The 16,614-nt window shown below is 45.2% G+C and overlaps 1 protein-coding gene across 1 annotated transcript in view; it reads left to right on the top strand.

Annotated features, from left to right (window-relative positions):
• Positions 1-16,614, top strand: part of myo16 (myosin XVI) — a 249,127-nt gene that overhangs the window by 217,374 nt on the left and 15,139 nt on the right. Inside the window, exons 30-31 of the mRNA XM_078402895.1 lie at positions 204-447; positions 1,223-1,530. Coding sequence (XP_078259021.1) covers positions 204-447; positions 1,223-1,530 — 552 coding nt within the window. The remainder of the gene's footprint in view (positions 1-203; positions 448-1,222; positions 1,531-16,614) is intronic.

Below are 16,614 nucleotides of genomic sequence, written 5' to 3'. Positions count from 1 at the left end.
AATGAACAAATCAAACCCAACTGAGCCATATAAAGAGAGCTCAAATAATAATGTGCTGTTGCATATCTTATGGCTATTAATTAGCTATAGTTTTTGATATCAGTTCACCAGAGAGGCGGTGGTAATGTGCTTGGCTCTGCATTATTGACTAGTACGTTTTATTGTGTGAACTGCGGATGCATAATTCTTTTCCCTAACGCTAGTTGCCAGAGAATTTCTAGCCCGCCAGAAATTGCAGCAGAGGATGAGCATCAGGCGAGAGGTCAACTCCATTGAAAGGTTTCTGCAGTTTGTGGAAGATATGGGGCTGAAGGCATACGATTCCTTGGTCATTCAGAACGCGACTGACATTGCACGCGAAAACGACAGGATCAGAAATGAGCTCAACACAGTTTACATGAGGGGAAAGTTAGAGGCACGACACAGCGACGAGTCTGCCACAATTCGGTAAGTGTGTGCCTCTGCTATTATGTCCAGAGTGAAGAATGATTGCTGCCGCTGCCTGATTTGACCTAATGTGTGCACTGGAAAGGGCCAAACAATTAGCTGTACGTGTTACAAATACGAGGGGTAAATGTATTTCAAGGGACAAAAGATACAAATTTAATATTGTCGTAGAATGGAGTGAAAGCAGTGCACTAAAAGTTTCTCAGCCAAAGGCTTGATTTATGAAATGCAGCAAAATGTCGATTGGGGGTTTGTAGTTCGTTTGGTACGCTGAATCAGTAAAACATTGTTGTTAAAATGTCGAGGTGCGTGAAAGGTCTGCCTGCCGTTTAATAATGGTCTGCTCCAGTGAAGGAGTTGAGTGTTTTGTCTGGTCCCACTGGGGTTGCTTCTGTCTGCAGCTACAGAGGTAATGGCGAGAGTGTTCTCTCTCGTCTATTCATTCCCCTGCTTGTAAGCAGCATGTGAGGGAGGGGTGGAACTCAAGTCACCATTGCAGCACAAGACAATAAAACATTCAGCACCAGATTTATTTATTTTTTTTGTCTTATCTTTGATGATAAATATAAAACAGTTAAAAAGAGCAGGGTGCAGAAATGGAGGCAGACAGGCAGTCTTTTGTGGATTTGCATTTGACAGGGGAATAGTGTTTCCATGTTCACCTCACAGTGGGGGGGGTTTGGTCGCCTGCTTTTGTGTGAAGCCGGCGTTATATCTCCATGAGGAGGCCCATTGTTCCAATTCAGCATCTATCTGGACATCATTTTAATTTCAGATCGGGCAATGGGAGTGGAAAGGCGGTTGAAGACTGCCCCTCGGGGTGCCGGGCACTGAAGCATCTCCTCTCCAGCTCGGTGCCGGTACCTAGCCTTGCCGATGGACCGGCACACCCTGTCATCGGATCGTCCAGCAGGTCTCCCTCCCTCCACTCAGTGTTCACTATGGATGATGGCAGCGGCCTGCAGTCGCCACGGAAACAGCCTCCTCCCAAGCCGAAGAGGGACCCCAATACGCGGCTGAGTGCTTCCTATGAGGCTGTGACTGCATGCTTGTCGCCGGCTTCCAGAGAAGCACCGAATGAAGGTTTGAACAATGATTATTCACCTTGAGAAACAGTGTGTAATTATACTAAACCGGGCAAGCCTTCACAGTTAACCTGCCTATTTTTGTGTCATTTTGTGGCATCATGTGTGACATTAGACAATAGACAATAGACAATAGGTGCAGGAGGAGGCCATTCGGCCCTTCGAGCCAGCACCGCCATTCAATGTGATCATGGCTGATCATTCTCAATCAGTACCCCGTTCCTGCCTTCTCCCCATACCCCCTGACTCCACTATCCTTAAGAGCTCTATCTAGCTCTCTCTTGAATGCATTCAGAGAATTGGCCTCCACTGCCTTCCGAGGCAGAGAATTCCACAGATTCACAACTCTCTGACTGAAAAAGTTTTTCCTCATCTCAATTCTAAATGGCCTACCCCTTATTCTTAAACTGTGGCCCCTTGTTCTGGACTCCCCCAACATTGGGAACATGTTTCCTGCCTCTAACGTGTCCAACCCCTTAATAATCTTATACGTTTCGATAAGATCTCCTCTCATCCTTCTAAATTCCAGTGTATATAAGCCTAGTCGCTCCAGTCTTTCAACATATGTGTGGTTGATTTGCCAGGCTCTTGTATAAACTGTCTCAATATATTGCCTTTTTTCCCCCCCCAGTCTCGCATAATTTTTATTGAAAAGAAAATAATCTCGTAGAGGTGTGTAAAATCACAAGAGGATTAAATCAGGTAGAGATGCACAGAGTCTCCAGCCCAGAGTGGGTGAATTGAGGACAGGAGGACATAGGTTTAAGGTGAAGGGGAAAAGATTTAATTGGAATCTGAGAAGTAACTCTTTCCAAACAAAGGTTGGTGGGTGTATGGAACAAGCTGCCAGAGGAGGTAGTTGAGGCTGGGACTATCCCAACGTTTAAGAAGCAGTTGGACAGGTAGATGGATAGGACAGGTTTGGAGGGATATGGACCAAACGCAGGCAGGTGGGACTAGCGTAGCTGGGACAGTGTTGGCCGGTGTGGGCAAGTTGGGCCGAAGGGCCTGTTTCCACACTGTATCACTCTATGCCTCTAACAACTCCTAGTATAAGCTACAAATAAAATAATAATGCTGAAACATAATTGGGACATAACAGTGCTTTTAAAAGTGTAAATGGTGTCAAATGGCTCAAGAAGCCATTCAGTTCATCCTATAAATACTAGCCCTTTGTTAGGGATATCCAATGCATCACACTCAGCAGATAGGTTTTCAGCCAATATTTCCGTGTCAAGTGCATCCATTCATTTCTAAGTCCCACCACCTTTCATCCAACATAAATACAAATTTAATCCTGAGAAATAAATAGTATTTTACTGGAGCTGTTTATAATCCCGTTAAATTCACTCTACCATTCACTCCCTGAAGTAAATCTGTCAATTCAATGAATGTTTTATGGAAAGGAACTGTTAGCCAAGGTGCATTTTATACTCCATCCACTTTTACAATGCTTCACCCTTGCAGCAATTGATTGGAAAATTGGTCATTCTTCATTACAATATAAAATAATTAAACTTATAACACTATATGTGCAAATTGGATTTTACAAAAAACCTAATATATATCTTTTAATTACTCTGAATAAATGTTGAGATTAATTTAACAGGGAAATTATAATTTTATATTATTGAGAAATTCTGTCTCATATACTCTTGTCCATAATTAGTGGAATTTAGGACATCCAAAGACTGGATTTACATTAGTAGCTTAATCCGTTGATTATGTACCTCTGCTCCAAATTTCTCAGTTTCCACATCAGAAGCAAAAAAGGAAATCCGTGCACTTGCACACCACCTTTCATGGCCTGTGTGCAGGAAGGGACTGCAGTAGCTGGTTTAAACTGGATAGACACAAAATGTTGGAGTAACTCAGCGGGACAGGCAGCATCTCTGGAGAGAAGGAATGGCCGATGTTTCGGATCAAGACCCTTCTTCAGACTCAGTCAGGGGAAAGGGAAACGAGATATTTTGACATATGAATGAAAGATATGCAAAAAACTAATGATGATTACAATAGACAATAGACAACAGACAATAGACAATAGGTGCAGGAGGAGGCCGTTCGGCCCTTCGAGCCAGCACCGCCATTCAATGTGATCATGGCTGATCATTCTCAATCAGTACCCCGTTCCTGCCTTCTCCCCATACCCCCTGACTCTGCTATCCTTAAGAGCTCTATCTAGCTCTCTCTCGAATGCATTCAGAGAATTGGCCTCCACTGCCTTCTGAGGCAGAGAATTCCACAGATTCACAACTCTCTGACTGAAAAAGTTTTTCCTCATCTCAGTTCTAAATGGCCTACCCCTTATTCTTAAACTGTGGCCCCTTGTTCTGGAATGATAGAGGAAATAGGCCATTGTTAGCTGTTTGCTAGGTGAGAACGAGAAGCTGGTGCGACTTGGGTGGGAGAAGGATGGAGAGAAAGGGAATGCAGGGGTTATTTGAAGTCAGAGAAACCAATAGTCATATATCATCTGAAGAAGAGTCTCGACCCGAAACGTCACCCATTCCTTCTCTCCAGAGATGCTGCCTGAACCCGCTGAGTTACTCCAGCATTTTGTGTCCACCTTTCATGACCAAACTGCCCGGCTTCTGTAACAAGTGGCACAAAAAATTAACAGTCTCTAAATTCATGAAAAGGAGATTGATTTCAGCAAAATTAATGCAATACAAAAGAACGATTTGATGGATTTAAAGTTGCCTCCCATAAAATTGTTGGGAATTGCAGTGAAATAATTCATTGCAGGGTGACAACTAAATAACTTGAGAAGAAGACAAGCATCAAAAATAATTAAATAAGCGGTGAGCGTGAGAATTAAAATTAAACTGCTACATCGGCAGTGAATTAAGGTCAGGCTTGTTTAACTGGCCCCAAACAGCCTTGCAGACTGCATATGTAAATTACAGGCCCTGATGTTCCATTAAAAAAGATCAACTAACTTCTATGAATACATAACAACTTATCGTGTCACTAAAATCCATGAAGACCTATCTCATAATCATTTCAAAGAACCTTTCACAACATCAGTGTAGGTCTCCTGTACTGGAATTGAAATCAAAGTATTTGAGAGAAGCAAGAGAGGAGATTGCTATCGTCTAGACCAGGGATCTCCAAACTATGGCCCTTCTGATGTGCAGAAGGCTCTTCAGACCCCTGAAAGTAGCAACACAAGTAGAGAGAGTGCTAAGGGCGACATTTGGTATGGTTGCCTTCGTCAGTCAGGGCATTGTGTAACAGAGTTAGGAAGTCATGTAGCAACGATATAAATTTTGGTTAGACGTCGTCTGGAGTATTATGTGCGGTTCTGGTCGCCCCATTACACGAAGGGTGTGGAGGTTTTGGAGAGGGTGGGGTGCAAATGCTGTCTGAATTGGAAGGTACCAGCTGCAAGGAGCAATTGGTCAACACTTGGATTGTTTTCTCTGGTGCATTGAAGGTTGCGGGGAGACCTGATAGAAGTGCATACAATTATGAGGAGGATAGGTGGGGTAGACAGTCAGAACCTTTTTTCCAGTGTGGAAATGTCAAAGACCAGAGGGCACAGCTTTAAGGGCAGAGGGAGAAAAATTCAAGGAAATGAGTGGGGCAAGATTTTTGATTTTAGATTTAGAGATACAGCGCGGAAACAGGCCCTTCGGCCCACCGAGTCCGCGCCGCCCAGCGATCCCCGCACATCAAAACTATCCTACACACACTGGGGACAATTTTTACATTTTCTCACACAGAGAGAGATCGAGAGAAAGGGGTGATGTGAAAGCAGATATGATCGAGGTGTTTAAGAAACCTTTAGAGAGGACTAGACCAAGTGGATCCGTGGGGCCCAAACCTCTCCTGCATTGGTGCAGCACCCTCTCCCCCCCCTCCCCTCTCCCCTTCCCCCCTCCCTCCCCCACCCCCTCCCCCCTTCCTCTCCCCCACTCCATCCCCCTCAACCCCCCTTATCCTCCCTCCTCCCCCCTCCATCCCTCCCTAGGAGATGGATTTAAACTTTAAAATGTGAATAACTAAAAATACTACACCGATTTCAATGAAACTTCTTCCATTAGCACCAAAGGGACGACGGTGAGTAAGGTGGGCCTAAAAATTGACGCGCTATCGTGTACCGTTTTGGCTGTAGTTCAGGAACAAACAAACAAACAAGCAAGATTTTTAGTATATAGATAGATGATGAACATGTAGGGTATGGAATGATATGAATCATGTGCAGGCAGATTAATTCGACACCAAATTCAGCACAGGCATTGTGGACCTAGGAGCCTGTTCCTGTGCTGTAGTTTTCTATGTTCTATGTTGCCTGAAAGCTTATGCAAAAATACAATCCTGGAAATGTAAAATGTAAAAATGCAAAAATGTCCTACTCGAGCTTATAGCTACTAATACCTTATTTCCCGATGCTGACTCATCTATTTAAATTTTCAGCTATTGCGTTTTATTTCAAATGAGCACCTTTTCATTTTGAGTTCCATTTTATCTGCATCTACACAAGCTGTAAAAGAAATGAAAAACATTTAAAGGCATGGGTGTGAACAGGGAATTAGATTTTAATGTAATAAAAAGGAATTACAGATGCTGGTTTATATCAAAGGTAGACACAAAAATGCTGCAATAACTCAACGGGTCAGGCAGCATCTCTGGAAAAAAATCGAAAGGTGAGGTTTTGGGAAGGTGAGGTTGTTGGGGGAGTCCAGAACCAGGGGTCACAGCTTAAGGATAAGGGGGAAGTCTTTTAGGACCGAGATGAGAAAACATTTCTTCACACAGAGAGTGGTGAGTCTGTGGAATTCTCTGCCACAGAAGGTAGATGAGGCCAGTTCATTGGCTATATTTAAGATGTGGCCCTTGTGGCTAAAGGGATCAGGGGGTATGGAGAGAAGGCAGGTACAGGTTACTGAGCTGGATGATCAGCCATGATCATATTGAATGGCAGTGCAGGCTCGAAGGGCCGAATGGCCTACTCCTGCACCTATTTTCTATGTTTCTATGTCTATGTTTCTATGTTTCGGATAGGGGAAATGTCCAGATGTGAAACATCCCCTATATATTTTCTCCAGAGATGCTACCTGACCTGTTGAGTTACTCCAATATTTTGTGTCTATATTTAGGAAATTAGATTTTCATTTTTCTTGCTTGATTCATGTCCTTTGCATAATACAGTAAACACATGCATATTGATCCACAACTTAAAATGACATAGGAACAAGAAAATGCAAGTGCTGATTCACAAAAGAAGACACAAAGTGCTGGAGTAACTCACAGAGTCATTGAGTCATTGATTGATACAATGTGGAAACAGGCCCTTCGGCCCAACTTGCCCACACTGGCCAACAATGTCCCAGCTACACAAGTCCCACCTACCTGCACTTGGTCCATATCCTTCCAAACCTGTCCTATCCATGTACCTGTCTGTTTCTTAAATGATGGGAATAGTCCCAGCCTCAACTACCTCCTCTGGCAGCTTGGCCATACTCCCACCACCCTTTGTGTGAAAAAATTACCCCTCGGATTCCTATTAAATCTTTTCCCCTTCACCTTGAACCTATGTCCTCTGGTCCTCGATTCCCCTACTCTGGGCAAGAGACTGTGTATCTACCCATTCCATTCCTCTCATGGTTTTGTATACCTCTATACGATCTCCCTTCATCCTCCTGCGCTCCATGGAATAAAGACCCAGCCTACTCAACCTCTCCCTATAGCTCACACCCTCTAATCCTGGCAACATCCTCGTAAATCTTTTCTGAACCCTTTCAAGCTTGACAACAACTTTCCTATAACATGGTGCCCAGAACTGAACACAATATTCTAAATGCGGTCTCATTCACACAACTGCTACATGACCTCCCAACTTCTATACTCAATACTCTGATTGATGAAGGCCAAAGTGCCAAAAGCCTTTTTGACCACCTTATCTACCTGTAACTCGACCATCAAGGTCCTGTACTCCTAGATCCCTCTGCTCTACAACACTACCCAGAGGCCCACCATTACTGTATAGGTCCTGCCTTTGTTCGACATCCCTAAATGCAACACCTCACACTTCTCTATATTAAATTCCATCAATCATTTCTTCACCCACCTGACCAATCGATCCAGATCCTGCTGCAATCGTTCACAACCATCTTCACTATCTGCAAAACCACCCACTTTTGTATCATCAGCAAACTTGCTAATCTTGCCCTGTATGTTCTCATCCAAATCATTGATGTAGCTGACAAACAGTAACGGGCCCAGCACCAAACCCTGAGGCACACCACTAGTCACAGGCCTCCAGTCCGAGAAGCAACCTTCCACCATCACCCTCTGCTTCCTTCCATGGAGCCAATTTGCTATCCATTCAGCTATCTCTCCTTGAAACCCATGCGATCTAACCTTCCAGAGCAACCTACCATTCGGAGGGTTAGGCAGCATCTCTGAAGAACATGGATAGGTACAAAGTGCTGGAGTTACTCAGTGGGTTAGGCAGCATCTCAATAGACAATAGGTGCAGGAGGAGGCCATTCGGCCCTTCGAGCCAGCACCGCCATTCAATGTTATCATGGCTGATCATTCACAATCAGTACCCCGTTCCTGCCTTCTCCCCGTACCCCCTGACTCCGCTATCTTTAAGAGCTCTATCGAGCTCTCTCTTGAAAGCATCCAGAGAATTGGCCTCCACTGCCTTCTGAGGCAGAGAATTCCACAGATTTACAACTCTCTAACTGAAAAAGTTTTTCCTCATCTCCGTTCTAAATGGCCTACCACCGCATTGGGGCGGCACGGTGGCGCAGCAAGAGAATTGCTGCCTTTCAGTGCTTACAGCGCCGAAGACCCGGGTTCGATCCCGACTATGGGTATTGTCTGTACGGAGTTTGTACGTTCTCCCCCTGATCTCTGTAGAACATGGATAGGTACAAAGTGCTGGAGTTACTCAGTGGGTTAGGCAGCATCTCTGGAGAACATAGATAGGTGATGTTTTGGGTCGGGACTGCATATTTAGCAGTGAGTGGCACCTCCTGCCCGTCTGCTCACCCGTGCCCCCTGATTAGAAGAAGAAACTGTGCAATCAGAACTGTAAAACAGAATTCACAATTTGACTACCATCCACTGCCCAAGGCCTGATTTGCTACATACTGTTGACAAAGCAAAGCCAGGCACAGAAGGGAACAGATATCTTTGAGAGACATTAATGTAAACATCGATTTCATTGCATCAACAATTTAATAAAATTTGCCAGGCTCACAAAATTTCCACATCATTAGCCTGGTACACCAAGAAGCATCCAATTCCAAAACCTCAGAAGTAATGTAACAATATGTTCTTCAAAGGCCCAGTTACATTGTTGTTAAGGTAGGCACAAAATGCTGGAGTAACTTAGCGGGTCAGGCAGCATCTCAGGGGAGAAGGAATGGGTGACGTTTCGGGTCGAGACCCTTCTTCAGACTTCTCGACCCGAAACGTCACCCATTCATTCCTGTAAGAAAATAACTGCAGATGCTGGTACAAATCGAAGGTATTTATTCACAAAATGCTGGAGTAACTCAGCAGGTCAGGCAGCATCTCAGGAGAGAAGGAATGGGCAACGTTTTGGGTCGAGACCCTTCTTCAGTCTGAAACGTCGCCCATTCCTTCTCTCCTGAGATGCTGCCTGACCCGCTGAGTTACTTCAGCATTTTGTGTCTACCTTCGATTTTAAACCAGCATCTGCACGTTTTTTTTCCCTGCATAAATAGTTGTTAACTTGATCAAGCAAGGTGAGAATTTATGCAAAATGCATTATTTCGAACTGTGAATTCTCATCAGATTACCTGGATTATATTACCTTGATAACTAAAGTTGTGTAAAGTTCCAAAAAACCTCCACTTAAAACCTGACAAATGATGTTGATATTTTGGTGAGGGACTTCAAAACGAATGGTGAGAATGGTGCAATATTCCATCCAGAGAGCCTAAGTCAAATTAAATATCAAGCCAAAAGGCATGTGCATCTGTGCCTTTTTACTCCATTTGCTATTCCAATTCTAAAGTAGCCATGCCGCTGTTCTAGTGCTTAGAGCCATAAGATCATGGAGCACTAAACCAGCCACTTCAACTGTATTTCTACACTAAACCAAGCTCAGGAGGCCCATGCCGACCATCTATGCCAACACTATTTCCTAGCAGGCAACATACTTGAATTTCTTCTTGGGTAGTCCCTTGGTGCTGAGGATGTTGTTTTCACTCATGCTTTGTGGACAGTTGTACAGGGCCCTAGTGTGACCGCACCTGGAGTACTGTGTGCAGTTTTGGTCTCCAAATTTGAGGAAGGATATTCTTGCTATTGAGGGCGTGCAGCGTAGGTTTACTAGGTTAATTCCCGGAATGGCGGGACTGTCATATGTTGAAAGACTGGAGCGACTAGGCTTCTATACACTGGAATTTAGAAGGATGAGAGGAGATCTTATCGAAACGTATAAGATTATTAAGGGGTTGGACACGTTAGAGGCAGGAAACATGTTCCCAATGTTGGGGGAGTCCAGAACAAGGGGCCACAGTTTAAGAATAAGGGGTAGGCCACTTAGAACTGAGATGAGGAAAAACTTTTTCAGTCAGAGAGTTGTGAATCTGTGGAATTCTCTGCCTCAGAAGGCAGTGGAGGCCAATTCTCTGAATGCATTCAAGAGAGAGCTAGATAGAGCTCTTAAGGATATGTGAGTCAGGGGGTATGAGATGAAGAATTCTCTGCCTCTGAAGGCAGTGGAGGCCAATTCTCTTAATGCATATAAGAGAGAGCTAGATAGAGCTCTTAAGGATATGTGAGTCAGGGGGTATGGGGAGAAGGCAGGAACGGGGTATTGATTGTGGATGATCAGCCATAATCACATTGAATGGCGGTGCTGGCTCGAAGGGCCCAATGGCCTCTTCCTGCACCTATTGTCTCTGAAGTATTTAATGAGCCCATTGTTAAACCCATAGATTGGGCCATGGGTAGTGGAGTCAGTGCTGGGTGGAGCAGATAGATGGGTTGTTTCCTCAATGGTTCACCACGTACACCTTTTGCAACCCTCCTCGTGAATAGGTTCAAGTTTCCCAATGCCTCTGCTCAGTCGACTGAAACATACCTCGTCTACCCAACCTTGCTAAACACTTTAACTCCCCCTCCCATTCCCACCCTGACCTTTCTGTCCTGGGCCTCCTCCACTGTCAGAGTGAGGCCCAGTGCAAATTGGAGGAACAGCACCTCATATTTCACTTGGACAACTTACACCCCAGCGGTATGAACATTGACTTCTCTAACTTCAAGTAACCTTTGCTTTCCCTCTCTCTCCTTCCCTCCCCAGTTCTAGTTCTGACTGCCCCCCTGATGAAACATTATCTCTGTATGCTTCATTGCCACCTTCTTCCGGCTAATCAATGATCTATTCTACATTTTCTTTGATTACCTTCCCATTTGATGTCTCGTTTTCTCACCTTACCCATCCTTATCTCTATGTCTCCCACTCCACTGGCTCTCAGTCTGAAGAAGGGTCTCGACCCGAAATGTCACCCATTCCTTCTCTCCCGAGCTGCTGCCTGTCCCGCTGAGTTACTCCAGCATTTTGTGTCTATGTTTAGGTTTCCCAATGCCATTTTCAATGGTAATAGCCTTGGGATCCATGACTCAGATACTTTTCCAAGAAGCCTTGATAGTGGTTCCTTGGTCCACTTTGCCATTTTGAATCTCAGTATAGCTCCTCTGGCTCAACGATCATGGTGAATTATGTGATCTGCCCGTTAAAAATCGCAGCGTGTAATTAGGATTTCAGTGCTTCGGATGGTGGCTGGGGAGGGCAGGTGTGTCTGGTTGACTTATTTTGCCAGTGGATTTGGAATGTTTCCCAGATATAATCTGCTTAAACATCTGCTACTCATAATCCATGTCTACAATATTCAAGAGGGCAGGGAGGACGCCTGGAATATTCGGCCAGGTGTGAGATCTTCAAACGCTCCTTTCCTCAGACAGTGACAGGGATTGGGACCTACTGAAGTTGACCCTGAACCTGATCATTAATATAAGGCCAAGCTGAGAGAACGTTCCCGTGAAATGGGCGATGGCCCACGTTGAACATTTACGCATTCACCCGTAAGAGGTTTGTTGCAAACGAGGTGGAGCATTGCAGTAAGAACAATTGAGAAGGTGTTAGCGCAATGACACTCTCTTGCTTGACATGGGGTGGTGCAGAGACTGGGTCTGTTGTGGGCCCATTATTAACGCCGCAGCTTGCATGCCACCTTGAAGCAGACATAAGATGGAAACAAGCATCTTCAGGCAACCAAACCTGAGAGGGGCCGGCAGAATTGCTGCCTTACAGCACCAGAGACCCGGGTTCCAACCCGACTCCATGCTGTCTGTACGGAGTTTGTACGTTCTCCCCCTGACCTGCGTGGGTTTTCTCCGAGATCTTCGGTTTCCTCCCACACTCCAAAGACGTACAGGTTTGTCGGTTGATTGGCTTGGTATAAATGTATAAATGTAAAAGAACAATTGTCCCTAGTTTGTGTAGGGTAGTGTTAAAGTGCAGGGATCGCTGGTCGGTGCCGACTCGGTGGGCCAATGGGCCTGTTTCCACACTGTATCTCAAAAAAACAACAAAAAAGAAATCTAAAATGACAGAATCAAAAATGTTATAAACTATACTGAAATAAAATAAAATAAAATATCTCATACCCAAATGACCAAACAAATTATAACTTAACCTGATTCCACTTTGAGTTATTCCACCATGTGGGTTTGCCTCAATGTCAGAGAAGGCAAAATAAATAGGTTCCATTTCAAGCATTCACCATAAACATAAGATAGACACAAAAAGCCGGAGTAACTCAGCAGGTCAGGCAGCATCTCTGGATAAAAGGAGTAGGTGACATTTCGGGTCGAGACCCTTCTGCAGACTGAAGGTTTGGAAGAGGGTGATGTTGAAATATTCCCCTTCTCCCATTATCTAAACTGGCACATCCGGGTAATATTACCCACGTGGTTTCCAGGATGGAAAGATAAATTGCCTAGATAGACACAAAAAGCTGGAGTGACGCAGCAGGTCAGAAGGGCCCAGTCGCTGAAGAACCCAGTCTGAAGAAGGGTCTCGACCCGAAACGTCACCTATTCCTTCTCTCCAGAGATCTGCCTGTCCCGCTGAGTTACTCCAGCATTTGTGTCTATCTTTAGTTTAAACCAGCATCTGCAGTTCCTTCTTACAAACCATAAACATAAACTGCTGTCAGATCAAACACAGATAGATGCACGTAAGAGAACTTTGAATTTACTGTGAAACACAAAAGCATTTATTTTTGTTAATTACCTTCAATTTACTCCTTGTGAATTGGGTGTCAATATTACGTACAATCATTTCAAGTAAAATCTCTCTTGTTTCCAAGTTTTGCCTCAACACCCTCCTCCGTAGGCTGGTGCTTCTGCTGCTGATAGTGGCGATGGTGGGTTGCCTCTGTGTGGGTGTGGCTCCGCCCCGCCCCTCCCCTATTCCCCCCTCCCCCACCCCAGGCTCTCTACCCTAGCCCACTACCCTCAGCCCACGCTCCGATCTCCGGGTGAACGTGGGCAGTAGGGAGCCGCAGCTGGTAGAGCCACTGCCTCACAGCGCCACAGACCCGAGTTCAATCCTGACCTCGGGCGCTGTCTGTGCGGAGTTTGCACGTTCTCCCTCTGCCCTCCTGGGTTTCCCACGGGTGCTTTGGTCTCCTTCCTTATCCCAATACTCTTATAAGTACCTGGGTGTCTACCTCAACAACAAACTTGACTGGACCGAAAACATCAATGTGCCCTATACAGAAAGGGCCAGAGCAGACTTTATCTGCTAAGGAGACTCAGGTCCTTTGGAGTGCAGGGGACACTCCTACGGACCTTCTACAACACGGTGGTGGCATCGGCCATTTTCTATGGAGTGGTCTGCTGGAGCAGCAGCATCTCAGCAGCGGAGGGGAAGAGACTCGACAAGCTGGTCAGGAAGGCCAGCTCTGTCCTGGGTTGCCCCCTCGACTCAGTGCAGGCGGTGGGAGAGAGGAGGATGATGGCAAAGATAACATCGCTGCTGGACAACGATTCCCACCCCATGCAGGTCACTGTCACTGCACTGAGTAGCTCCTTCAGTGACAGACTCCTTCACCCCAATGTGCGTGAAGGAGAGATATAGGAGGTCCTTCCTTCCCGCTGCTGTGAGACTGCACAACCAGCACTGCTCCCAGCAGACCAGTCAACAGTAACAGCTAAGGAATACACAGTAAACTGATGACAATTTATCCTTGTCTTTACTTTTATTTATAATGAATGATCTCGTGATCTCTTGTTATCCACTTTGCTGCTGTAACACTGTAAATTTCCACGGTGTGGGACGAATAAAGGAATATATTATTATTATTATTATTATTATTATTATTATTATGACGTGTGGGTTTGTAGGTTTTTCGACCTCTGTAAATTGCCCCTAAGTTGTAGGGAGTGGATGCAAAAGTGTGATAACATAGAACTAGGGTGATCAAGCAATCGATGGTCGGCACGGACTCGGTGGGCTGAAGGGCCTGTTTCTTTGCTGTATCTCCAAACTAAACTAAGCTAAAAAACATGGACATTAAGAACAAAATCTGTATCTGAGTTACATCAGTTCTAGTGATCCTGCTGCAGACCGTATCTGAAAGGAATTTCTTTCATAATGGATGAATGTTCTGTTAGAACTGAAAAATCATTGTTCTGTTTCAGAATTCACATTTCTGTTTGAATGTGTATAGTACAGTGAACGGATTATTCCGGAAATAAAATAGAGAAGAGAGGTTAAACACATATTAATATGAAAAACCAGGCCTATCACAACCATTATGCTTAATTTGTGAAAAATGTACACAATTCTCTAGGCTATAGCCTCTGAATGTGGCTCTTTTAACCTTAGACTGAAGAATTTTAAAAAGATTTTTACGATCTTTCTTCAGATCACTTTTAGAGTCACAGTATCAAACAGCATTGCCACAGGCCTTTCGGCCCAACTGATCCCTGCCGACCAAGTTACCCCATCGAAACTAGTTCCATTTCCCCGTGTTTGCCCCACATCCCTCTAAACTTTTCCTATCCATGTACCTGCCTTTTAAATGCTGTTATAGTATCTGCCTCAACTACCTCCTCTTTTTAAACTTTAAATTTAATTTGCTGTTTTTAAACACGCCATTTCTGATATAGATTGAATTTCCCAACCTACTACATTATTTGTAGGGCGGCGCGGTGGTAGAGTTGCTGCCTTATAAGGGCATTCAGCGCTAGTGAGGCGGGTTCGATCCCGACTACGGGCGCTGTCTGCATGACGTTTGTACGTTCTCCTCGTGACCGTGTGGGTTTTTTTCCAAGATCTTCACTTTCCTTCCACATTTTTTTTGATCAGTACGGGTGTCAGAGGTTATGGGGAGAAGGCAGGAGAATGGGGTTTGGAAGGAGAGATAGATTGGCCATGACTGAGCGGCGGAGTTGACTTGATGGGCCGATTGGCCTAATTCTACTACTATTTCTTGACCTAATGACTCCAAAGACGCACAGGTTTGTCGGTTAATTGGCTTGGTATAAATGTAAATTGTCCCTCGTGTGTCGGCCCACCGAGTCCACACCGACCAGCGATCCCCGCGCATTAACACTATCCTACACACACTCGGGACCATTTTTATAATTTATACCAAACCAATTAGCCTACAAACCTGTACGTCCCTGGAGTGTGGGAGGAAACCGAAGATCTCGGAGAAAACCCATGCGGTTACGGGGAGAACGTACAAACTCCGTACAGACGGCGCCCGTAGTCAGGATCGAACCCGGGTCTCTGGCGCTGTAAGCGCTGTAAGGCAGCAACTCTACCGCTGCGCCACCGTGCCGCCCGAAATTGATATTGAAAAAATATCTGTATTGAGGAATTATTACTGATCAGGACATTGGAGATTCTGGGCTGTTTCTGAAAAAATCCCACTGAATTATTTACTTGCACCTGGAAGGTTTTAGTGCCCTGCTAATCTTGGCACCTTGGGCTGTACAGCTCCTGCTCAGCTATGCAGCTGGGTCTCAGTGTGAACATTGTCCAAGTCTGTGAATGGGATTTGAATCAGCTGTCAAAGAGGCAGAAAGCCTTAGAGGGACACTGCACGTAAACAGTCCCTCTGAAGTCCACAAAGACCAGCAACATCTTCATTATTTCACACTAATCCCACATTAATCCCATTATATTCATTCCTCACATTCCCTTCAAACTCCCGCTGATTCCACAGCTCACCTACATCTTATGGACAATTTACAATTAACCTACCAATGCAGTCATAGAGTCCTACAGCTGGAAACAGGCCCTTCAGCCCAGCTCGCCCACACCGGCCAACATGTCCCAGCTACACTAGTCCCACCTGCCTGCTTTTGGCCCATATCCTTCCAAACCTGTCCTATCCATGTACCTGTCTAACTGTTGCTTAAACGTTGCGGTAGTCCCTGCCTCTGGCAGCTTGTTCCATACACCCACCACCCTTTGTGTGAAAACGATACCCCTCATATTCCTGTTAAATCTTTTCCCCCTCACCTTAAACCTTTGCCCTCTGGTCCTCGATTCCCCTACTCTGGGCAACAGTGTGCATCTACCCGATCTATTCCTCTCATGATTTTGTACACCTTAATAAGATCACATCTCATCCTCCTGCGCTTCATGGAATAGAGTCCCAGCCTACTCAACCTCTCCCTATAGCTCAGACTCTCGAGTCCTGGCAACGTCCTCGTAAATCCTTGGTCACAGAGAAAATGTGCAAACTAGACACAGACAATGCGCATGGTCAAGATTGAATCCAGGTCTCTGGTAAGGCAGTGATTCTGCTAGCTGTCCTCTGTCTGGATACAGAGGAAGATATATGGACATTTCAGTGAAGAGGGGCGGCACAGTGGCGCAGCGGTAGAGTTGCTGCCTTACAGCGAATGCAGCGCCGGAGACCCAGGTTCCATCCCGACTACGGGCGCTGTCTGTACGGAGTTTGTACGTTCTCCCCGTGACCTGCATGGGTTTTCTCCGAGATCTTTGGTTTCCTCCCACACTGCAAAGACGTACAGGTTTGTAGGTTAATTGGCTGGGCAAATA

Source organism: Rhinoraja longicauda, chromosome 7, assembly GCF_053455715.1.
Source record: "Rhinoraja longicauda isolate Sanriku21f chromosome 7, sRhiLon1.1, whole genome shotgun sequence".
NCBI classification, from domain to species: Eukaryota; Metazoa; Chordata; class Chondrichthyes; order Rajiformes; family Arhynchobatidae; genus Rhinoraja; species Rhinoraja longicauda.
This window is presented reverse-complemented; position numbering and strand designations above follow the sequence as displayed.